This window comes from Mastigoproctus giganteus, chromosome 5 (assembly GCF_048544385.1).
Source record: "Mastigoproctus giganteus isolate SK-2022 chromosome 5, ASM4854438v1, whole genome shotgun sequence".
Lineage (NCBI taxonomy): Eukaryota > Metazoa > Arthropoda > Arachnida > Uropygi > Thelyphonidae > Mastigoproctus > Mastigoproctus giganteus.
In genome coordinates, this window is record NC_143579.1 from 236,628,928 (window position 1) to 236,655,329 (window position 26,402).

The 26,402-nt window shown below is 35.9% G+C and overlaps 1 protein-coding gene across 1 annotated transcript in view; it reads left to right on the top strand.

Annotated features, from left to right (window-relative positions):
- The window catches only part of Sec61alpha (SEC61 translocon subunit alpha), a 113,946-nt gene extending 91,608 nt beyond the window's left edge, over window positions 1-22,338 (top strand). The window contains exons 9-12 of the mRNA XM_090374461.1: window positions 4,214-4,270; window positions 6,407-6,598; window positions 16,424-16,571; window positions 22,113-22,338. Coding sequence (XP_090230587.1) covers window positions 4,214-4,270; window positions 6,407-6,598; window positions 16,424-16,571; window positions 22,113-22,228 — 513 coding nt within the window. The 3' untranslated portion in view covers window positions 22,229-22,338. The remainder of the gene's footprint in view (window positions 1-4,213; window positions 4,271-6,406; window positions 6,599-16,423; window positions 16,572-22,112) is intronic.
- The last annotated feature ends 4,064 nt before the right edge of the window (window positions 22,339-26,402 follow it).

Here is a 26,402-nt window from a genome sequence, read left to right on the forward strand (position 1 = left end):
AAAGTATTGTATCTGTCTCCTACCATTCTGAATGTTTTTTTCTTGATTTTAATGTTGTTTTTTTTTTTATTTCTTTTTGGTGGTTGGTTATGGACTTACTGAGACATTGAGAGTTCCATTTTATTTATGACTTTCCCAAAGAAATATCAACGAACAAAGTAAAGTATTTTATATTACTTAATTATCATGTTTTCTTTTTGTCCACTTTCACATTTTTATGTACATATTTCTGCTCTGCATCAATAAACAACACTGAACAGCTGCATTTTTGTTCCATTAGTTATTGTTATTAGCTGAATCCTGTAGTGATCATAAGCATTGTATTTTCTTTTCTTTTGGCTATAGTTTTTACTTTCTTCTATCTGTACAGTCAGTCCTCGTATAGCACGATAGTTGCATTCCTAGAAACCCTTGTGCAATGCAAAATCGTGCAATATAAACAACAAGCCCTATGGGAAAAATGGGGTTAAGTGCCGACCACTCAAGATTGAACACATATTTGTAACCAAAACATTACCAAACACAATAAATAATCGTAATAAAATACTTACGCATTTTATTACGACTATTACGTAATAAAATATTGCTAATGCCTTTACTTCTATTGTAAGCAAACTTGTTTTTTGTTTGATTTTCTATCCAAACAGATGACAGCCGTTCCATCTCTAATTCTTTGTGTCTTAATCTAATGGATTTTAATTACACTTTGAGTTGTTCCTGCTATGAAACTTGTTTTTATTTTCTTCGCATTCTTTGTAATTCTCGGCATTGCCTCATTTAGGTCTGTAGCATGTGCAATATCACATGGTCTTTCATTTTGCTCAAAGTGTTTCACAATTTCATATTTTTTCTCTATCGACAGAGGCGGACTGGCCATAAGCCTTACCGGGGAAACCCCAGAGGCCGGTGTGATTTTGGCCATAAACAAAATACAAACCATTTGTATGAGGCCACTACAAATTTTCCCAGGTAAGAATTTTTGACCCAGTCCACCTCTGTTTTTCAATTTCTTTTTCTCTCTGAATCTGCAGTATCTTCACCAGGACGCTTCCTTTTCACACCTTTTAAGTATTTTACTCATTTTTAGGGAACAAAGCACAATTACAAAACGAGGAGGCAAGCTTGATACACATAAACAAAGCTGTTTGTGTTTAGCAACTGAATAAACAACACCGTAAAGGCAGAGATACACTATTAACACCACATTTTACTAAAGCACATTTCTGGGGGTTACTACCATAAAACAATAAAAACAATTTCCAGTTTTGTTTCTGCTAGTGGAATCTGTTATAAACTGGTAATAAACTCGATCTAATTGCATTTGCGATTATACCGATAGCTGGAATTATGTTGGTTTTTATGTTATTATGGTGAAATGTGTTTCCCTTTCACTGATATAAAAAACATAAATACATTTTCAGAAGCTTCTCTTCATTCCTATCGTGTTGCCTTTGGTTGGGGTGATTCTGCGTTCGACTGCCATTTCTTGTAAACACAAAGGCGGATCGTGCATAAGCGAATTCAGTTCGTGTTATATAAGATATCGTTCCCCTATTTATAAATCGTGTATGATCGAATTCGTGTAGCGTAAACGTGTTAATCGAGGACTGACTGTATTTCACAATTGTGTTCATTTCTTACTCCCCCATTTTCTCTCTCTCTCTCTCTCTCTCTCTCAGGGTGTTTCATGTGAGCTATACTTTCAGGACTTAAACAATGAAAAAATTCATATACACACTAATCCAATTCTAAATGATTACAGAACAGTGACTGTGGTCAAATATTAATAAAAATAAGCATCCATGTATCTAATACAAATAAATATTTTACTAGGTATGTGTCTGCTTATTCTTTATTTTTTATCATTAAATTTCTTAGTCATTTTTTTCTTTAAACATCAAATATCTTTATCTCCATAACCATTCAGAATCAGACATGTTTTTTATTGTTTTCAGGTCTTGAATCAATCCTGAAAGTACAGTCTACATGTTGTCGTCTTTGAAAAAAATGTGTATACACACTTTCATTAGCAGTAATTCTGATATTTATTTTGGAACTTCATTTTTTTTTAAATGGGCACATCATTAGGTAAAATACTCACCTAGTAGCCTGTTCCCTTCATATAAGCTGTATTTCTCTCCGTAGAGAAGCCCATTGCCCTGTAGTGTAGTATTGTAGTCTAGTACTTGACTACTGTAATAGTTGAGCAGCAGATTCACCTCTCCATTTGTTGGGTTTTCATATATGTAGTTGATGAAAAATATGTTTGTGGTGCTAGGCTTAATTCCTGTAATTATGCATTCTCTTGAAGTGACTGTTTGGAGTGCTAGTCTTAATTTCTGATGTCGCATGGATTATGTATGGGATAAGTGTACATCATTTAGAATTAGCAGTCTATGCAGTAATGCTAGGAATGCAGTTACAGTAGTCCTTGTTAAATTTTTAATTTACGACTAAGTAATTTTTCATTTATTTCTAGTGTAATTCGGATACATTACCTAATCCTAATAACCATTAGCCACTTTTTTTTTTTTTTATGAAAAGCCCAAACACGACGAGAGGTATAGTACTAGACCTATAGTACTTAGTACCGTTGACATTAGACTTGAACTTCTATAGACTAATTTTCAGGAAATACATATGAAGGAAGGTTGTTCCAGAAAACAGCAGTTGAATGAATAAACGAGGAATATGAAAAGTTGGTTCTGTGAGTTTGAAGTTGGACAGTAAATAGATATTGGCTGATGGCAGCACATGTTTGGACTGTTTTGAAAGGGAGAGCGGGAATTATAGAAGCCAACTCAGAAGAACAGTGCCCATGGAAGTATCTGTAGTAAAAGGTATGCAGCAGAAACAGAACATCTATGAGACAGAGTGGAGAGATTCTCTTAGAGATGAGTCATTAATTAACCTAATTGCCCTCTTCTGAATGGAATCTAGAAGCCTGAGAGAGGTTTTGGAGGCACTGTCCCAGATGTGGGAACAATATTCCATGGTAGGGCAGATTTGCGATTTGTACAGAGTGAACAGCTGTTTGGAAGAAAAGTAAGAACGAAAGAGTTTTTTTTTTTTTTCAGATGCAGAGGAAGCAATATTTGCAATGTGCTTGTGCCAAGAGAGATTAGAAGTCAGGGTAATCCCCAAAAGAGATATATCATCTTGCCTAGAAATCAGTGTCACCAAAGATAGGCATAGGAGCAGAAGAATCCTTTTTGCGAGATATAAGACAAGACTGAGTTTTAGAAAGATTGAAATCAACTAAGTTGTCTTTGCATTTAAGGAATTGGTAGTGAATATTCGAGAAGTTGAAGCTGATTGAGCAGGGCGAGGTTTCTCAAACTGGAAAGTGGAATGCAATGTGCTATCATCAGCAAAACTATGGATAGGATTTCCAATCAGTCGAAGGTCATTAATATACAAATGGAAAAGATAAGGGGAAAGAACTGACCCTTGTGTGGGGGGGAACACCAGCATTAGTGAAGAAGTTAGAAGATAGAGAGCCATCTACCATCACCCTCAGTGAGTGGGCAGAGAGAAAACTGGATAACCAATTACAAAAAACAGTTGGCAAACCTGGAAGCTTGTTTAGGAGACCTTTATGTCAAACATGATCGAAAGCCCTTTGAGATGTCAAGAGCAACTGCTCATGTTTCACCAAATGTTTCCATTGAATTTGTCCATAAATGGGTAACATAAGCAGAATATCACCAGTGCCCATCAAAATAAATATCTTTTCCTTTACACAACTGAGTTAACAGAAGAGTTCATGGATTTAATCACAGGAAACATTGAGCAACTTCAGAAATAATAAACAAACTCTTTTAAAGATCATACTTATCAGTTAGAACATGAGGTAATCATCACTATCCTGATATTTGGGTTTCAGAATCAGATTGGAACCTGAGGAGCATATGCATTAATTCATTTTGGTAATCATCTCCTAATGGTGGGACTTAACTATTTTTCATACATACTTCTAGAGATTGTTCCAGGCCATATCAAGATGCATGTATAAAAATTTAAATTGACATGGAACATTTTCTATAAATTCATATGCCAATGTTTTGGCATTTTGAATGAGACAATTACAGATTAATAATTCTTGTTGAATTCTTAACAGATTAAATAATTTGATAAGCATTTATTTTATATTAGTATTAATTTATACTTGTTTTATTTATTTCTTATTTAAATTTGCATATATATTTAACAGATGCTTGCTGTGAAATTTAGTGGGAACTTCTTTGTTAATCTACTTGGTGTTTGGGCAGTAAGTATTTTTGAAAAATATATAGTTATTAAGCTCTTTATTGTTACTTAAGTTTACAAAGCTAGTGAGATCAAAACATTGATTTTTGAACAGTTGGATAAGAAAAATCTAAGAAAATGCTGTTAAAATTGCAATATTTAAAATACAGTAGAATGCCGGTTATTCAGAATGTCAGTTATCCAGAATAATTTGAAAGCCTAATTTTGTTATTTTTTTTTATTAATGGTAGTATTTGAGACATATTTATTATGTTAAGAGTATTTTTGTCTGTTTTTTATGTCATATATCAGGGAAATGTTGGATTAGAACTAATGTGTTTTCTCAGAAACCGTGAGTGATGTTTAGTCATATGCTTCCATGAACCCAATTTTCCATGACATATTTTGTTCTCTTCATTTCATATTATGTTTATTTTAGCTCCAGATTCAGTAAGAATATCGGCCCAAATCTGTATGATTTATTATTTTTCTCAGTTTTTTCCAGTAAAATGTCAACAAAAAGAAAATGCATAGTCTTAAGATTTCAACAAAAAATGGAAATTAATAGAATTAGAAAAGATGAAAATTTAGGAAATCTTGCCAAAGAGTTTAATGTGGTAACTTCAACAGCTTACGGCATCAAGAAAAATTCCAATGCTATATCAGAATTTGTTGTCAAATATGGATAGTGAAGGAGGATCTAGCAGAAAAAAAGGTTACGTTGAAACCTGAATATGCCGCTTTAGAGAGTATGCCATCAGCCTTTGGTTTCTTCAGAAGCGAAGTTTGGGTGAGCCAGTGTCTAGACCAACTTTGTGTGAAAAAGCATTAAATTTTTAATCAAATTAAGAGGTAATGTAGATTTTAAGACAAGCACGTGTAGGCTAAAAAAACTTTAGATTGAGACACTATATGTGAACTAGATAATCAAGGTGAGAAACTTTCCGCAGGCTAATTGGCAGCGAATTCCTTTAAAAGTAAGTTTGCTTCAGTTATAGCAAATTATGAGAAACGTTTATAATGTTGATGAGACTGGCTTCTTATTGAAAACATTACTGAGGAAAAACCCTAGCCACTAAAAGAGAAATTTGCACCAGGTTTTAAGATGAGAAAAGAGTGTTACAGTTGCTATGTGTGCAAATGCTACTGGGACGCACAGATTGCTCATTATTGGTCAGTCAAAAAAACAGAGCATTTATAAATCTAATTTTCCTGTTTTGTATTAAAATCAGAAAAATGCCTGGATGGATGTTTCTGTTTTCTGAGACTGGTTTATAATTTTTTTTTTATTCCTGAAGTCAAAAAAAGATAAACAACAACAAAAAAAAAAATACTGGCAAAGTTTTACTTCTATTAGATAATGCACATTTCCCATCCATGTGAGAATGACATTAGCAGCATTGATCCAAATTTTCAGGTTTTATTTTTCTCACCAAACGTGACTTCTTTCATTCAGCCTTTAGACCAAGGCATTATAAACCTTTTAAAAGATTTTACAGAAAAAGGTTATTATGACGTTTGCTTCTTTCTGACAAAGATTCTGAACATATCATTTTGTTTTATGAAAATTAACATTTTGTAATCGGTTTTTATGATTGCTGAGGCATGGAACGATGTTTCTAAACTAACACTTGCCCGTGGATGGCAAAAATGCTGACCAGAGGCTGATTCAGGAACATGTAGCGAAAATATTCAACCGAACTCACTCCCAAAATAAGAATTTGTTAAAATTTTCTCTATTCCTGGATTCAAGGATTGTGACGAAAAAGACATTGACAAATGACTTATCAGATGCCCCCTGATCAAGAGGTTTCAAATGTTATCAGATGACAGCATTGTCTCTGCTCATTTGAAAGAAGAAACTTCTGGAGATTATAGTGAAGAAGAGGAAATCACTGTCATGTGCCACTTATTTGGAGAGGTCTGGGTTTTAATTCCATCAATGATTGAAGGATTTCTAAAATCTAAAATTTAAAAGGATTTTAGAAATCCTTTTAAATTGAAGCTGTCAGGGCCCAAAGTCAAGCTTAACTTGACTTTGGGCTTACTCACATACACTTCTATACACTATATAAATGATGAGCTTGGATGCCATTCAAATAATATTGAAAACTACACTTAAGTAGGTTTGAATAATTAATAAACTTTTTGTGTTTAGGATGTTGGAGGTGCTGGTCCTGCTCGTGCATACCCAGTGGGAGGACTCTGTTACTACTTATCACCACCAGAGAACCTGGCTCACATAGTAGAAGATCCTGTTCATGCTGTTCTGTATATTATATTCATGTTGGGATCGTGTGCATTTTTTTCAAAGACATGGATTGAAGTGTCAGGTTCCAGTGCTAAAGATGTAAGATTTTGTTATTATGAATGTTGCTACGGTGTTTTATTCAACTTTATGTACATTATAATTGTGGTGCATACTTATGTCCTTATGTTATATTGTTTTTATTAGTTTTATCAGTTTATAATTGAATTAATTTTTCTTTATATACTGCCAACTCAAGATTGTAGATAATGATAAGGATTTGAGAGTAATTATACAATCCAATATGAAATTTCTGAATAGTGTGGACAGGCTGTTAAGAGAACTGAGGGCAAGTTTTGTCAGATTTCTACAAGATATGTAGAAATTTGCCACTAGAGATAGGTAATTATTCCATTATTATTAAGCAAGGTACATAGAGTGACAAAATTGGTTAGAGGCACAAACCAATGATTAGAGGCACAAAAATATGGGTTATTCATATAAACTTTTGTAAACTGCAGTGTTTTGATCAAGGTGTTTAAGACCTTTAAAAGTTTGAGTAAACTGAATGCTGAGGCAATTTTTATGCTTAGTCATGTGAAATACAAGGGGACTGAATTTAAATTGAGAGGGGGATAATTGCACAATAGATTCAAAAAAATTTTCCTTTAGTCAGAGTGATTGAGTGGGAAAAACCTCTACCTCTTGTAGAGGTTGGAAGTTCCGTAAATATAAAAAGGGGATTAGATAAGTACTTACAAAGAAATGAAGTGAGGGAAGCCAAAAAATAAAGTGACAGATCCAAAAAATAAAGTAACATCTGTCACTTTATTTTTTGGCTGGTACTAAAAAAAAAATAGTGACCAATGGTGCTATGTGAGCTTGCTTCCTTTTGCCAATATTTATAATAATACTGTATTTATTTTAGATTTACTAATGTTACTATATTTATTTTCTTTTAAACTGAACTGGATTTTTACTCATTCAGTGACAGATTTCTAGGTACTTCTACATATAAATTTCTATAGAGCAAAACAGTATAAAAATGCCATACAATTTTGTTAATTTCACTATTCATTATAAAAAATAATAAAATAACCCAAACCTACTTAATTCAAAGATCTATTTTTTTATAGACCAGTGAGTTGTCTAAACAGATTTTATACTTATTATTCACTGTATTATATGAACTGAAGGTTAGGGAGCTGGTTAAAATAGTAGGCACCCACCATTTTGGATTTGACATTTAAATTAAAGGTGTGTTTAGCATAATTATAGAGGAAATCTACTTTTTTTTTATTTGGGTTATGAAATAAATTTCCTGGCTAACAAATTTATAAATAACTATGTATTGAGAAGTAAAATATTCATAATCATGCTTATCTTAAATGTAATTATATAAATTTTTACATGAAATTTGGCATCCAGCTGTAATTCTATGTGATAAATGCAAATATGATTTTAGGATCGAGAACTAAAAATCGGGCAAGCTATAAAAATAAATCCTTTAATGGTACCAATCATTTTTAATCTAATGTGGTACGGAATGCATTGATTAGGTTTCCTCATTCTGTCTCCCCTTCCCTATTGACTACTTGCCCATTTTGTGTTCCTTCATGTGGTTTATCATGTAGTATGTCTGTAAAAGTGTATAGTTGACAGACTAGTTTAGATGCACTGACTAAAAAAAAAAAATCTGAAATAACTCATCTTCTCTTTCTATAGAATGCAGTGATGATTTTTGACATCACATTAGGTCAAGGAGAAGGTATATTCTTACTGTGTGTACCATAATTTCATTACTTCATACATGTCTCCCCTCTCCTCTACTTTTACTTTACTACTGAATATATCATAAATAGTCAAACTAATAGAACAAATTGAACTGCAGAAAGATTAAACCTCCCAAAAACTTCCTCAGTCATTTCACAAGTATACATGGTCTCACTTCCAATCTCAGTGACCATTTTCACCTGCAGTCTGCAGAGTCCTACTTATTTTTTTCTGAACGAATCACAATTATCATTTACCTGAACAATTGACCATCTCAGTGGTGCTTGTGCATACATCCGGTCTGATATCCCCTATCAGAGACTTAATAATTTTGAATTTCCTTGTTTCAATCTTCTCTGGCTTACAATCTCTACCGCATTCTTTCAAATTCATCTTCTGCCTCTATTCTCCCAACTCCGCTAATCACATAACTCCTTTTCTCCATTCCAATTTTCCTAACAGTGAGGTAATTTTTCATGGCTGATTTTAATGGTCACAACTCCATCCAGTTTCCATTTTCTAATCACATGGATCCAGCTGGTTGAGTTGCTGAGGCTTTTGCAAAAAATCCTAACCACACATCCAACACTCTTGATCTATTTCTTATGAACTACCCTTCAAAAGTACACCATCAGGATGAATCTCAGATCACAATTTGGCGATGGTCTCTTCTATTTTTGCTGATGCTGAGACTGCTGTAGTTACCCTTATGTAAGCAGAAGCCTTTTCCTTTGTCCTAGATGTTAGTGACATCAATACATTGGGATCACTACCCAGTGGCATTTTTTTTTTTTATCTGCAAATTCTTAATACATGAAGAGTTGCTGCTGATAATCAGATCAGGCATATTGCTTTCTCTTGTTGCATTGTGACATGCTGGTGTAGGAAACAAATCATGCAATAAGTTCATAAACTTCATGCTGCTATGTGAGTGGTCAATCCCAAAGTTCTAGTCAATATCTGGAAAAATAAAATCTAATATTATAAGACATTCTGATTTACTGGCCCACACTGTCTCTACTGTTGCTTGTTATACTCATCACAGTCATTAGGCTTATAGCACTCAGTTTCACTTTTGTTTTCCTGGTGCTTATGTCACACCAAACTGACTCCACATTGCACTAGCCACCATGTCAACTGGCCTTGCACAGATGTGGAGAGCACATTGTGCTCCCCATATTCAAATTCTGCCTCCCTTATGTCTCAGACACCATGTCTCTAATATCCCACACTGCCTACATATGATAACTTAACAGTACTTCATATTCATCAGATTTATTCACTATGCTTCTAACATTAACACCTTTTCCATGAGGACCCCCTAACTAGCCTGTTAGTCTGTATATCCCCTCCCCGAGACTAGCAACTTTCCATCCCACCTTACATTTCCTCAGTAGCATCAGCAAATATCCTTGCACCCCTTCTATTTAAGTGTATCCCATCCCTGCAAAAACGATCTGTGCTGTTAACAAGCACAGACCATGCAGTGGAAAATCCTACACGAATATTGCACATTCTCTTCAATGCTAAATTGATTCACAGGGTTCTTATTGTACTCCCTCCTAACATGTCTGGGTAGAATTACAGACATTTTCAATTTCAATCTTGACTCATGATTTTTTTTCAATTATGCCCTGCACTTTTTAGTAAATCCTCAGATCGCTTACCTTTAATATCATTAGTATCAACATGTACAACTGTATCACTTTGTGTACCTTTAAAAGATGATAGCTGCTCTACATCAACTTTTGTCCCAGCATCCCTATAATCTCCACAGAACAACAGTAACCAACATTAAGCCAAAATGCTAACCTGTACTTCCAGATTGGTCTAGTGAATAAAGTACTTGCCTAAGAAATAAAGGTCAAAGGTCAAATGCTACCTGTGTTTTTTTAATAAGGTATAAATAATATAATATGATTTCAGTTTTGAATTCGATTGAATCACCTTAAAAACTAAATACATCGTTATTAAGTACTATACTGTGAACTGGTATTGAATGTCTTGCAAAATGAATGATTTTATACTGTTTGTTATTTGGTTTTTAGGAGCATTAGCAACTAAGGCCATATTGCTCCGTGGATATGCGGTGGTTATTCCCTGACCTTTCTGCATCCTCCGTATTTGGTGGGCACAGGCTTGAACCCCAGTCTAATCAAGAAGTGTGTGCTACGCACTGCTGCTCCTGCCCACCTGGCTAAGGAGGCACCTGATTTTATACATTGCAATACATAGTAACAATGACATATAGTAGTCCAGGAAATATGCAAAACAGGAAGAAATTTGTGCTTAAATTATTAATGGAAATCATGCATAAATCCAGAATATCTATCTCTGGTGTGTGTGTGTGTGTGTGTGTGTGTGTGTGTGTGTGTGTGTGTGTGTGTGTGTGTGTGTGTGTGTGCGTGCGTGCGTGCGCGCCCTTGTACAATCAACTACACTCTTGGATAAATATGCAAACATGCAGATTTTTTGAAGTTCTGTATTTGTTTTCAGCTTAATGACAACAATGAGTTGGAAAAATACCTACCAATAGTTTGTTGGTGAGAATTGTGTTATTATGGTGCATTTTTTCACCATAACTCAATTCTTACCAGCCTTTTCAGCCACTACGCTGTGTTATCATAAATACAACAATTGTTCCATATAAAATCTGAAGGTATTAACAGACTAATAAAAAGCTATTTTGTGTGTTGTTGGAGTGTATCCAGTTAAATCCAGCACAGAAAATGGTCTTGGTGTCAATTTATTTTACCGGATCACAAATATAGAGGCGTGCATAATTAGATGCTGCATCTTTGTGTGTATGTATAGCTATATTACAAAATTTAAGACTTACTGATCTGTAGTAGTTCCTGTAACAGAACCAAAATTCCTAGTGATTTTTGGCAGCAGATGTTCAGTGTTGATGTTGAAATGTGAATTTATCAAAAACATCGTAAATCTTTGATTTTTTTTTTTTTTTTTTATGTAAACCCCAAACACGAGAGGTATTAGAACCTATAGTACTTAGTACCGTGCTTGGATTGCAGATTAGAAGACGAAAGAAGATATTTGCTGACATTGAACTTGAACTTCTGTAGACTAATTTTCAGGAAATACGTATGAAGGAAGGTTGTTCCAGAAAACGGCAGTTGAATGAATAAACGATGAAGATGAAAAGTTGGTTCTGTGAGTTTGAAGTTGGACAGTAAATGGATGTTGGCTGGTGGCGGCACGTGTTCGGACTGTTTAGAAAGAGAGAGAGTGGGAATTATAGAAGCCAATTCAGAAGAACAGTGCCCATGGAAATATCTATAGAAGAGGCATGCAGCAGAAACAGTGTTTATGAGAGAGCGAGTGGAGAGACTTTATTAGAGATAAATCTTTAATTAACCTAACTGCCCTCTTCTGAATGGAATCAAGAGGCCTGAGAGAGGTTTGGGGGTACCACCCCAGATGAGGGAACAATATTCCATGGTATGGCAGATTTGCGATTTCTAGAGTGAGCAGCTGTTTGGAAGAAAAGTAATGCCGAGAGCGAAAGAGGAAAACCAGTTTTTTAGATGCAGAGCAAGCAATATTTGTAATATGCTTGTGCCAAGAGAGATTAGAAGTCAGGGTAATCCCCCAAAAGAGATATATCATTTTGCCTAGAAATCGGAATGTCACCAAAGATGTGACACTCTGATTTCACTGACATCATCTGAGCAAACGTTGACATCAGAAGTTTTGAAACAGTAATCCGACCAAGGAAAAGAAGAAAAGAAATCTTGCAGGTCATCCCATTTTGCATTCTTGTAATGCCAAACTACCCGAGGTTGGAAATAGCCACGAGATAAAGGCTCCATTGGAAAAGAGACAATCACCAAGTTGTCATCTGAAGTTCCTAAAGGACCTCTCACTTCGACCGTGTACTTAGAAGGGTTGTTTGTGAGAAAAAGATCAAGCGTGTTGACTGTATGATTAGGATTGTCCGGTATTCTTGTAGGCAGTGCTTTTTTTTGTAAAAAAAATAGGTGCCGGTACTCATTCTTTGCTGTCAGGAAAAATTCCGTGCTGACACGGCTGGCACGCAGTGGGTGTCAGACATGCCAGCTGCTTCCGTCTGTTAAGGAGATCACGTGACACTGGGCGTAGTCAGCACCCGTCAATCACAGCCGTATCGCTAGCAGTCAAAACGCTGTACTGAACCGGATACTGAATTTAGACTATTAATTTTATTAACACACAGTTTATTAAGCATAAATTTATTATACATGTATATAAAAAATAAGTAAGTAAAAAAAAGTAAAAAAATAAGTAAAAATAATTTCATAATGAAGTTTTGGTCGAGATTCAGAAACGGGTACCCCTTCCAGACTGCTAGCGATACGGCCGTGATTGACGTGTGCTGACTCCGCCAATTCTCACATGATCTCATGTTTGTTTGTTATTTTGGTTTTTGGGAGCATTAGCAACTAAGGCCATATTGCCATAAGGCCTTTCTGCATCCTCCGTATTTGGTGGTGACAGGCTCGAACCCCAGTCAAATCAAGAAGCGTGTGCTACGCACTGCTGCTCCTTCCCACATGGCTACGGAGGCACCTCGTGATCTCCTTAATAGATGGAAACAGCTACCATGGTTGAAATGCACTGCGTGCAGCCATGTCACACGCTGTTAAAAAAGGTGCCGGTACTCTGTACCGTTGCGTACCGTCACAAAAAAAGCCCTGCTTGTAGGTAAATGAACACTCTGTGCAAGGTCATTAGTAATTGCAAAAGCCTCAGCATCTCGACCAGCTGGGTCGGTGTGACTAGAAAATGGAAGCCAGCTGGAGTTGTGAACATTAAAATCGTCAAGGAAAATTACCTCACTGTTAGAAAAGTTGGACTGGAGAAAGTCAAGTTGCAAAGAGAGGAAGTCAAAGAGCTCCAAGTGATTAGTGGAGTTTGGAGAACAGTAGAGACAACAGATGAATTTTACACAATGAGGTAGAGATATTTTAAGCAGAGAATATCAAAGAGAGGAGACTCCAAATTGCCAAGTCTCTGACAGGGAATATCAGAATGGACATATGCACAAGTACCACCTTTCAGGCGAAAGGAAACATACAGCGAATAATTTGGGCATTTGAGATAAGCAGTAGTTGAATCAACTGATAACTGAGATTCTGTCAGAAAAAGTACATGGGGTTTGGCAGACTGCAAGTGGAAATGGACATCGTTGAGATTAGAATTGAGACCACGTATATTTGTGAAATGAATTAGGAAGTGTTTGGAGTTTTTTTATATCTTTTCTCAGATAAGCTTGCTCTATTAGTTTGACAATTCATGGTGTATTCAATAGTAAGAAAAAGTGGGTGGGACATGCTGTATGAAGTAATGAAATTTTTGGATATGGCATACACATGGTAAGAATATACCCAGATCCTTGACATAACGTGGCTTCGACAAATGCTCCCCGCATATACACTACTCGGACTCCCTCCAGTCACTATCTGGCGAGTAGAGGTAGCAAGATTATTCACTAGCTGATCCCGAAGCCTCTGAGAGAGTTACCAATAGGTTCAGTCCGGTGTACTAACTAGCGTCTGGCCTGGGAACACTGTTTTAGAGCTGTACCCTCAATGTAAGGAATATTAGATTTCGCCACGATGTTCATCATAACCTCAGTCATCAGTCATATTGCATGATGGAAGAGATGGAGAAAAGTTAACTGGAACTTAGCTCTAGAGACTAAACATGGGTTCCACCACTTCAACCTCCAATTATCGCTTCAAGCCTCCAGTGATTAGTGACAAGTAGAATGGCATGACCAATTAATTGAAACAGAAGAGAAAAAGTGGTTTTTATTTTATATGTGATACCCAGGTGAGCTGAATTTTCAAGATTATTCTTCATTTCTCAGAGCCTTGCAGATAGTGTGCAAGGTTATTGAGATCAGGATTTAGTGCTCTTGTTTTATCCTAGCCTACTGAGTGTTAGAAGTAGCTGACATAATGCTTTGTCATCGGTATAAACAGAAAAGTTAGAGTGGTTTGTAAAAAAAGATTTAAGTATAGCAGTGAATAATACATTGCTTCCTTAATATATTCCTGTGTAAACCTGCTGGATGAGTGCTATAGAGTTATTTTATAGTACAGTGTCTTGGCTTCTGAATAAGTATGACAAGAAGAAAAGTTTATCCCTGTCAATTGTGAAAAACTGGTGAAGAATTTATAGAAAAAATTAAGATTTACAGCATCAAATGCAGAGGTAACAAAATAGTGTATCAGTGTGATTTTCATTTAAAGTGTTTGAATTTCCATGTTGTTGGAGAGCAGATTGATTGCTGTCAAGCATATAAGTAACTTACAATCAGTCTGTCTGGAAATATTTTCTGAACAATAATTCTGTGAAATAATTTTAAAAGTGACATGGATTATAGCTATTGGGGGAAAAACTGCTTAAATCTGGATAGATTGCTATATTTTGGATCTGGATGAATCATATTTTGGGACCAGTCTGGATAAAAGTAATGCATAGAAAAACATTTCTTGAAAAGTGCAGTGAGCATATTGATAGTATAAATATTGTGCACTTTTAAAATACAGATACATTTAAATCCCACAGTGTCAAGGTGAACTTTAAGGGGTAGGGGGTCTGTTTGATTTTTTTGTAGGCGATAGGTTAGTGAGGGAAGATTAAGATTACAGAGAGGCATGTTTAATTTAGTTGATGGATAAAATGTTGCAGAATGTTAATTGGAAGACTTGTATATCTTTCTGTTTTTGTGTATATAAGAATTTTAGAAGAGCTGTATACTAATCATGATTTCCTACTAATTCAGAGCACATTCCATGTTTGGAATGTTTTTTGCTTTAATTTAAAAAGATCTTTTAGATGATCTGACTACTGAACTTTGATATTCAGAATGCAGAGGTGTGTCAACAACTTTTGAGGGTGCATTTTCAGCAAGAGATTTCAGCCAGATAGTTAGAATAAGAATAGCAAAATCAATGGAACATTACTATAGGCAGGAGGTTTCAACCTTTTCAGTCTTCATGGTGCATTTTCAAGTTTAGAAATGTATTGTGGGCATCAACTGGGGCTACACAGAAAATAGAATAGAACTAAAAGAAATGGGTTAGGTTTTTTTGTTAATTTTCAAACATAAATATATTGGTATAAATATATTTTTTAATGGGAAAATTGAATTTATACTTCTTCAGCTACCATTTTTTTAAAATAAAAAATGAAATGAAATTCTAAAAATTAAACTACAAAAAAATGAAATGGAATTCATAGTTAAAATTCAAAAGGATATTTCATAACTGTATTTACCAATTATTTCTAGATGAGAGTAGGTTAAATTATCACCTTTGTAGTATAAGATTTGTGAGCAAGATTCTCCTTTTTCTATATTTCACTAACTTTGCAACTGCAAACTACCAACGGAAAGTGTCATCCTGATGGACAAGACGGGAGTAGGAGACTCAGCATTGTTTCTTTCCTCTCCTAACAAGGTTAAGTATTGAGCTTTCCTTTGGCACATAATTCGCTACTTTTTAACGAATTAAAACAAAATCCATATAAAATGTTATCCAATTTTATCTTACTGCAACCCACCCCCAGCAAATAGGCGCCTCCATAGCCAGGTGGGAAGGAGCAGTAGTGCGTAGCACACGCTTCTTGATTAGACCGGGGTTCGAGCCCGTCGCCACCAAATACGGAGGATGCGGAAAGGTCAGGAAATGACCACCGCATATTCCCGGAGCAATATGGCCTTAGTTGCTAATGCTCCTAAAAACCAAATAACAAACAACAAACAAACCCCAGCAAATGACTTGCCATCATAGCCATTGTAGTCGGTGCCAAGAAATTCTATGAAGGGACCCAGTTTGGTGGGCCTTGCTGTAAGTTTCCCAGTGAGTTGGGAGGAGGGGGTGCTAGCATCAGTCGAAAGGCACAGATTGCTGGATTTAAGAAATATAATTATTCTTTTTAAATATCTATCCTTTAATGTTCAAAACGTTTCTGGGTACAATTTTACAAAATTAGTACTGCATGTTAAAAAAAAATTTAATTTAATCATTTTTAATCATTGCACTTGTAATTAAAAAAAATTTGATTACAAATTTGGTGTTTTTGGTGTACTTTCAGGAGCTTCAGGTTATAATAATTAACTGTTTTTGGTTCCTTTATGTTACCTAGGTTGCTAAGCAACTCAAAGAACAACAGATGGTAATGCGAGGACACAGGGAAAAGTCCATGATTCACGAGCTGAATCGATACATTCCAACTGCTGCAGCATTTGGGGGCTTGTGCATTGGTGCCCTTTCAGTACTTGCGGACTTCCTTGGTAAGTAGAGAAAAAAAACATTTTTGTAATGGTACACACAATCACAATTGCTTTTCTCCTGCCATATTTATTTTTTTATGACAATCCCAGATAGATGGTGCTTCATAATTCTACTACAGATAGTCCATTATATATGACAAGGATTTGTTCCTAGAAAGTAAGTTTTATATCAAAAGACATCTTTTCATTGAAATAATTGATATGATTTAGCAGTTGCCACTTATCCATAACTTGATGCACTGTTGATTTATTTTTACCATCCATGCTGGTAATGATCACTTATAGTGCAAGCCTTGAATGTGGCAGTCACTTCCTGTTCCATCGGCTGTCACAATTACAATCCAAACATTATCATTTGCATCATCCAACTCACGGCCTTAAGTTAGCTGGATACTCAAGACTTTATTGTCTGCATTTTCCTTCACTCAGTAATCCTTAGCGAATATGGAAAAATGTGAAATTATCTGTCTAGGGTTTGGCCTTAAGCATGTGGACTAAGTCACTCCATATTGTTCATAGCCTGATCTCTTTTTTTAGTAATTGAGGAAGTGCTTGATGTTGTGACAGTGATATGATGTAATTGATTCACAGCTGTGAGTAAGGAAGCAATTCCACTTCCTTTTATAGTAATCCTCCCTCCATCACCCATCCATATTGGATGACTGATCTTAATATGGGCTGTCTTTTGAAAATATTGTTACACGTGAAATGTTTTAAGCCAGCAACCTTCGGAGAGTGTTGGTTTTTGATTTTTTCCAGTTTTTAGACAGTAAATCTAACCAAGCAGGAATTGTCAAAATCCAAGCATAGATAAACAGACTGCATATACAGCCCAGCCTTCAACTGTTTGCTAGTTTCTTTACATTATTAAGTATATGATTTTCTTTTTTTTTTTTTTTCTTTGGGCTCTCAGCCAAAATTCAAAACAAGAAACTCAGTCATGATGAAGTTACCAAAGTGATTACCTACAAAATTGTTTCACTAAAGTTCCATTTTAAAAAATAGACAAATACAAATTGTACATAGGCTATTTTCACCAACCACCCAAGAGAACATTCCTGCATATAGGCATAATTGTTTAATATTGAATAATTGCTAAACCCATGTTTAGTCTCCAGAGCAAGGTTCTGGCAACCCTTCTCTTCCATCATGCAGTGTGATTGATGTATTTTGAGGTTATGATGAACATCATAGTGAGATCAATCTTCCTTATATTTCGAGGGTACTGCTCTAAAATGGCATTTGCAGGCCAGCCGCTGGATAGTCCACTGGACCGAACCTGTTGGTAACTGTGTAGGAGGCTTCCGGATCAGCTGATGTATAATCTCGCTGCCTCTACTCTTCCATGTAGCGACTGGAGAGAGTCCAAGTAGTGTGTATGTGAGGGGCATTGTCAAGGCCATGTTATGTCTAGGAGCTGGGTATATCCTTGCCATGTATACACCATAATAAAAAATTTCATTACTTCATGTATATCCTCCCTTGAATACATCATGAATTGTCAAACTAATAGAGCTAACTTATCTGCAAAAAAGATCTAAACCTTCCATACATTTCCCCTTAGTCTGCTAAATCCTCACATATTTTATTTGACAAATCCCAATTGTCAGTTGATTCAACCACTGCTCACTCCTAATTATTTGCTGTATGATTCCTTTCTCTTCAAAGATGGTACTTGTGTATGTCAACTCTGATATTCCTTCTCAGAGACTTAGTATATTGGAATCTCCTCTTTTCAATCTTCTGTGACTTAAAATCTTTCTACCACATTCAGTCATTCATCTGTTGCCTCTATTGTTCTCCCATCTTCACTAATCACTTGGAACTCTTTGACTTCCTCTCTTTGAAACTTGACTTTCTTCAGTCCAATTTTCCTAACAATGAGGTAATTTTCCTTGGTGATTTTAATATTCTAGACTCCAGCTGGATTTCATTTTCTAGTGACATGGACCCAACTGGTTGAGATGCTGAAGCTTTTGCAATTACTAATGACCTCGCACAGATTGTTCATTTACATACCAGAATACCAGACAATCCTAACTATGCAGCCAATATGTTTGATCTTGTTCTCACAAGCAAACCTGAATACACACTCGAAGTGAGTGGTCCTCTAGGCACCTCAGATCACAACTTGGTGATGGTCTCTTCTCCAATGGAGCCTTTCTCTAATGGCTATTCTGAACTTCATGTTGTTTGGCATTACCAGAATGCAAAAATGGGATGACCCACCAGATTTATTTTCTTCTTTTCCTTAGTTGGCTTACTGTTTAAAATCTTCTGAAGTGAATGTTTGCTCAGCTTGTGTCAGTGAAATTATTCCTGTAGGGATGAAATCCTTCATTCTCCACTCCACCTTAAAATATTGTCCTTTATCTACATCTTAGTTTTCCAATAAATGTACTAAAGCTCTTCAAAATAAGAATGTTGCTTATTCCAAATCTTCAATTTCATTTTCTGCCTGCACCAAATCTCAACAATTATAAAGCTGTTATTAATCAGTCCAAACTACATTTCAAACAGCCTAAGAGTGGAAAACTTGCTTCTTGTCCAAATGGTATCCGAGCATTCTGGTCTCTTGTCAAAGCTATTGGCTGAAACTTTTGCCTATCTCTGTTCCCACTGCTGTCAAAACCATATGATTTTATTGCCACTTCAGTCAAGGATAAAGCTGACTTGCTAGCATCCTATTTTTCTTCCAACTCTTGTATTAATGATCTTGGTAAAGCACCTTCCACCATTCCCAGTATGCTCTATTCAATGCCTCCTGTGGTGTTCCGTCAAAAGGATGTCAGAAGGATTTTGATGAATCTTAATGCTAAGAAAGCTCCAGGTCCTGATGGTATTTCTCTACTTGTTCTCAAAACCGGTACTCCTGAACTTACTACTCTTCTGTGTCACCTTTTTTAACTTCCTTATTCTAAAGGTGTTTTTTCTTCTTGGAAATTTGCTAATATCCAGCCAGTTCCTAAAGAGAGTAACAAATCGCTCCCATCCAATTATTGTCCCATTGCACTTCTACTCTTTCTAAAATAATGGAAAGATTAACTGTCAATTTTGTGACTATCTAGAAATCTTCCATCTAATCAATGATCACAAGTATGGATTCCATCAGTGTCAATCCACTGGTGATATATTGTTCATAGCTATGGAGAAATTCAGTTGAAAAGTTTGTTGGAACTCGAGCAGTTTCACTTAAAATTTCAAAGACTTGATCATATTTAGTATAAAGATCTTCTAAATAAGCTTCCTTCTTATGGTTTGCCAACTGTTTTTAGTAATTAGATATCCAGTTTTGACTATTCACTGCAGGTGATGGTAGATGGCTTTCAGACTTCTAACTTTTCTACTAATGCTGGTTTTCCCCAAGGTTCAGTTCTTTCTCACTCTTTTCCTCTTGTATATTAATGATCTTCCACTGATCAGAAATCCTCTCCATAGTTTTGCTGTTGATAGCACATTCCATTCTACCTTCCTGTTTGAGAAACCTTGCCATGCACAAACAGCTTTAACTTCTCAAATATTTGCTACCAATTGCTTAAATGCTGATTTCCAGACAATTTTCCAATGGGACAAAGATAACTTAGTTGATTTAAATGCTTCTAAAACTCAATCATCTTATCTCATAAAAAAGGATTCTTCTGCTCCTGTGTTTATCTTTGATGATGCTCAGATCTCTATTGGGGAATACCCTGACTTCTAATCTCTTTTGGCATAAGCACCATTACAAATATTGCTTCCTCTGCATCTAAAAAATTGTAGTTTCTCTTTTTCTCTCTGTGTTACTTTTCTTCCAAACAGCTGTTGATTCTGTACAAATTGCAATTTTTCCCTACCATGGAAAATTGTTCTCACATCAGGTGCGTTCCCCCCCCTCAAAAAACTCTCCTGTACTTCTACATTCCATTCAAAACAGAGCAATTAGGTTAATTAATTACTCTTCTCTAACAAAGTCCCTCCATGCTGTCTCATAGATGTCCTGTTTCTACTGGATGCCTTTTCAATTGATACTTCTGTGGGCACTGTTTTCTTCTGAATTGGCTTCTGTAACTCTCACTTGCCAAACCTGTCAGCAACCTTTTACTGTCCAGCGTCAAGATTGCAGAACCAAATTTTCTTTCTCCTCATTTCTTCATTCAACTTCCCTTCATGCATATTTCCTGAAAATTGCAATCTACAGAAATTCAAGTCTAGTGTCAACAAGTATCTTCTTTTATCTTTTCAACCTTCAATCCATACATGGGACTAAATATAGGTTCTAATACCTCTCATGCTTGGGATTTTCCTCAAAAAAAATAATAAAAATGCAGTAAAGGCATTTAGATTTTATTTTTACCCTGTGAAATACAGAAAATATTTTCTTGTTATTTTGAACACTGCAGGTATTAGAACAATTTTCTAGTTGCTCAGTCAAAGGGAAAAAACCACCATTCAGGAGAATAATACAACACATGATTTCAACATTAATACATTTTATTGAGAATGTGAAATCCAAGTCATCTCTTGGCATTACAAGTTGGCAACAGTTGATTTGGGAACTGCAGCAAGCCAGTTTTCTGAAGTTCTGAACAATATGCAGACCTTGTATGTACCAACTTTGCTCTCAAATATCAGCAGGAAATAGTATTTGGGAATTTAATTCCCTCAGTTACATTTAATATAGTGTACGTTGGCCTGTTTGACTAAAATGTTAAACAATTATATAGGTGTAATTGAAAAATAAAGTAATAAATATGGCCATAATAAACACCTGAGAAAAGTTTGTCATAATTACTCAGTTAGCCATTAAAAAAAAAAACACTTTATTCTTTTGGTTTCTTGTTTGCATTGTTGTGCATGTTGCTATGGCTGAGGGATGATACCCTCTCAATTTTTGAGACCAGTAAAGATTAATAATAAAATGTTAAAAATTAATATCAATAAAGACATTTTTCCTTCAAAACAAAATGGTATGGCGGCAGCTCTAATTCTAAAAACACTCTCCTCCAATGTCAATAAATTAGTAAAGGCCATCTTCCTTGTACTAATGAGAAATGAGTATAGAGACTGGGATGAACTGATCAGTAGCAGTAATTTGTTTGATACTATCCATTGAAGTGGTATATTTTCTGAGTTGTGGTCTTAGAGTGCTGGTTCCAAACAATTCATAGATAGCAAATTGCCAACTGAGTTTTCAGAAGTGTTAAGTTTAACATTGGGCAACCAGTTTTTAATCCAATAGTACTATTCAGAATATAATTTTTTTTTTTTTTTTTTTTGATGCACTAAATTGAAATTAACTATTTAAAAACACACACACAAAAAATATCCATGGTTTTCGGACAAATTTTGTTATTGGTGGCCAGGTTTGGAATATTGCACCTCTATTGAGAAAACAAATGTTGACTAGTTTTAAATTTCGATAATACAGTTAATCACATGTTTACTGCTTATTTACTTTGAGTTTTTATGACTGTCATTATTCTCTTCAGTATGTTTAAGTGAATTAGTTTCATTTAAAACTATGTAATATATTTACTATATTCAATTATTTACTTTTCTTAGGTGCAATTGGCAGTGGTACTGGTATCCTGCTTGCTGTGACCATTATTTATCAGTACTTTGAAATTTTTGTGAAAGAACAGAGTGAAATGGGTGGAATGAGCACATTACTTTTTTAAAGAAAGTGTAGTTATTCACATGTCCATAAATGTATTTCAGAGCGAAGTGGTGCTTATTTTGCACTTATTTAAATGAAACAGCCATAATAAAGGACTTTTTATTCTGTGAAGTTTAGGCTGTTTATGGGACAATTGTTTAGGTCACAAATGTCTTCACAATGTTATGTTGAGATTTTTACTTGTGGCTTTTTTATAAAATAAGCAATAAGTCTTGGATACCCAGAGTACATTCTAATGTATTGCTTAAGAATTCAGTTATTTTGCATTCAACATCATTTCATATGTCGCTGATTCTTTATAACATAAATATAAACATAATACATCTAACTGTATAGAGTCTCATTAAATTCACTGCCCATTTGTTTGACATTAAAATTCGGCCTTATAATTTTAGGTTATTTTATTTGGTAAAATTGTGTAAAACTTTGGGTAGCTAAATAAAATTGACTTCACATAATGAAGTAGGCAGAGTATGTACACATTTTTCAGCTCTGATACTTTTTTGGCAATGGTTGTATTATTTAAACAATAAAGATGTTTTTAAAATATTTTAACTATTTAATTTGCAAATTTTAATAGTGCAATGTTAGTAGTTTAAGATTTCTTTTCTTTTTTTTTTGTCATTTATAATCGTAAATCATGGGAAAAAATTCTGATGTAGCTAACTGAACACATTTATAATAGCCAATAATTAAAATATTTTTAGTTTATAAATATGGTAGGATATATCTGCGCAAAATATTTTTCATTTAAGGATGGTTTTTTCTCTCTCTCTCTCTCTCTCTCTCTCTCTCTCTCTCTCTCTCTCTCTCTCTCTCTCTCATTGGCGGGGCAGGCAGGCACTATGAAGAATGAAGATTTGAACACCCTAGTGATGAAATATGAGATGCAACAGGGCATAGAAGATTAATTGAAGTAAATTTAGGGTGAAAACCTCATGCTAGTAAACCCTGTTGTACAATATATCATCATCGAGTTGTTCAGGTCTTCAGGTGATTAAGCTGTAACCGTACAAATGCATCAGGATTTACAATGTGCCATCATGTAGGAATCAGTTTTTAACAATTAGTAATACTGAAAATTCAGTTTTATGCTTCACTTTTCTAATAAATGGTATGCCATATTGTAAGAGAAATTAAAATATTACAAAGAAACACTAATCTGTTTTAAAATACAAAGGGTACTAGGAAAGTTTTGCAATACAGCTTTGTTTATTTAATTTTTTCAAAGTAATTTCCTCTACATTCAATACACCTCTCCATCCTCCGAAACCAATCTTTAAACCAGTTCTGCCAAGTTTCATTAGGGAGTAAAGCACACTCGTTGTCCCAAGCCCGTAGAAGGTCCTCATCACTGGAAAACCGCCTCCCTTTTAGCTTCATTTTCACATGCGGGAACAGTGCAAAGTCGCAGGGAGCAAGGTCTGGACTGTAGGGAGGGTGCTCGAGAAGTTTCAGTCCTGTCGTGGTCAAATATTCGGTGCAGGCTTTGGTGCGGTGAGCTGGAGCATTATCGTGATGGAGGTACCAGGTGTCCATTCTTGACTTTGGCTGCAGGTTCTTCATAGATCCAATGACTTTCGGCAGGCATTGTTCAGTATACCACTTAGCTGTGACTGTCTTCTGCGTGTCCAAAACGACACGTTCCACAATTCCACTCGATTTGAAAAATACAGCTATCATTTTCTTCTTTACAGATCGGGATTTTCTGACAATTACGGGTGTGTCGTCATCATCAAAGACCCAAACTTTGTTTTGAGCCTTGGTCGGCAGATCGTAATAGTACAGCCAAGTCTCGTCACCTGTCACGATGTTGTTCACATACCGAGATTGTCCCTTATCAAACTTTTTTAACATCTCCCGGCACCAAGTCACACGTCGTGTCATCTGCTCTTCAGTCAGTTGATGCGGCACCCAGAGAGAACAAAGTTTCTTCACGTGCAAATGATCTTGCAGAATCGAACGAATTGCTGGTGCATATAGGCCCAAAGTATCCTCTATCTGTTGGTAGGTCACTCGCCTGTTTTCGTCATGCATTTTCCTCACAGCAGTAACGTTTTCCTCCGTAACTGACGTTCGTGGCCTTCCCGGCCTCTCAGAATCCTCCAGAGTGAAATTTCCCCTTTGGAATTCGCTATACCACCTGAATATCGTTGTACGATGTGGACAATCATCATCTAGTGCAAGAGTCATTTCTTCTAAGCACTGGTCTATGGTTAAACCACGCACGAAATTATACCGCAAAACTGTCCTTATCTCATTTCGTGACCACAATGCCATCGCAAGCACTTTACACTCTCACTACTAATGAATAACTGAGCCCATCGACTTGGCGCGGCGGCTACTATGCACGTATGAACATGTCTCAACATGCAGCAACAAGCAGCTTCCTGTGATTCATTGTTGCGTCATATTGCAAAACTTTCCTAGTACCCTTTGTATTGTTTTCAACATATGATTTATGTTGAATACACACACACACAGTGACAGACAAAAAAAACTAACATTTGTAGTGAAACATAAGATATTAGCATTAGTAGAGTCATACGATGCAAGAAAGCAAGCTTATGCAGCATCAGACAAAAAAAAAAAAAAACCCGCTCCCATTTCACCCCTCTGTTCGTTCCAAATACCTGCCCAGCTCTCAGCCTTAAATTTATTTAGGCTATCAACTTCCACAAAAAAAATGGAAGTCTGTTCCACCAATCAACTACCCGCTGGATAAAAACAAACTTTTGCACATCTATCCTACAACTGTCTTTCCTCAATTTAAATTTATGCCCTCTCAGGCAATTATTCTGAGCAAGAGGAAGAATCCCATCAGCATTGAGCATGCTCAAACCATTCAAGGCCTTATACAACTCAGATTACCTCGCAGGTGCCTAGTCTCTAGACACTTGCAAAACTTAAGCCTTTTTTCGTAAGAGCAAACCTTTGTTCCATTCACTAATCTTGTTGCCCTTCTCTGTACTCATTCCAGCAGCTCTACATCCTTCCTAAAATCAGGCCTCCAGACCTGTATACAGTACTCAAGGTATGGCCTGACCATTGCCTTATACAAGGGGATAATCGCCTTATCCCTGCTAGAAAAATTCCTCTATATTATTGACAAGACACCATGAGCTACTCTTGCAGACTGTCTGCACTGTCAGAAAACTTCATATCTGACAGCACAGTTACCCCCAGGTCCTTTTCATTCTCTACCACTGTCAGTGTAGTATCACATAGTTGATACATTACTCTGGGTTTACTGCATCCCATGTGCAGTACTTTATATTTGTCAATGTTAAACTTCAGTTGCCACCTCTCAGCCCATCTGTTCAACTTTTCTAGATACCGTTGCAGTAGAGTACTCTCATTAACAAACCTGCTGACCTTTGTATCGTCTGCAAACTTGGACATTAAGCCTGATATACCATCATCAATATCATTAATAAATACAGAAAACAGCAATGGACCCAACACTGAACCTTGGAACTCCACTAATAACATTAGTCCACAAAGAGCAGTGTCCATTGATCACCACTCTGTCTTCTTTCACTCAACATCCCTTATAGCTGCAATTTGACTCCAATGCTACACTGCTCCAATTTGTTCAGCAGTCTTCCACGTGCAACAGTATCAAAAGCCTTTCTAAGATCCAAATATATGAAATCAAAATTATACTTTGCATCCAGTTGCTTTGTGACCACATCATAGTATCCAATCAAATTGGTCAGACAAGACTTAACAAACGCATGCTGTGTCCGAGCTATAATTGAAGTCTTGTCTAGATGATCCTGCAGTACTTCTTTAACCAGTGCCTCCATTAATTTCCATGGAACATAAGTTAAATTAACAGGTCTGTAACTACTTGTGTTGCCCTTTGAACCCCTTTTGTGAATTGTCACATTAGCACATCTCCAGTTCATGGGTACCTCCCTTGAGTCCAAGAAATTTCTCATAATTATGGCTTACATCCTTTGTTGCCTCGTTTAATATAACTGGATAGATCTCATCCGGACCAAGTGCCTTATGTTTATCTTCAACTATTTCTCCTCCACTTTGCTCTGTTATTACAAAATCACTTAGCTCCCTGTTAATTTGATAAACTTCTGGCATTCCCCTCATTGAATAACTCCTCATGTGTGAATGTAGATGCAAAATGCTCATTCAGTTTATCAGCTACCTGAGCA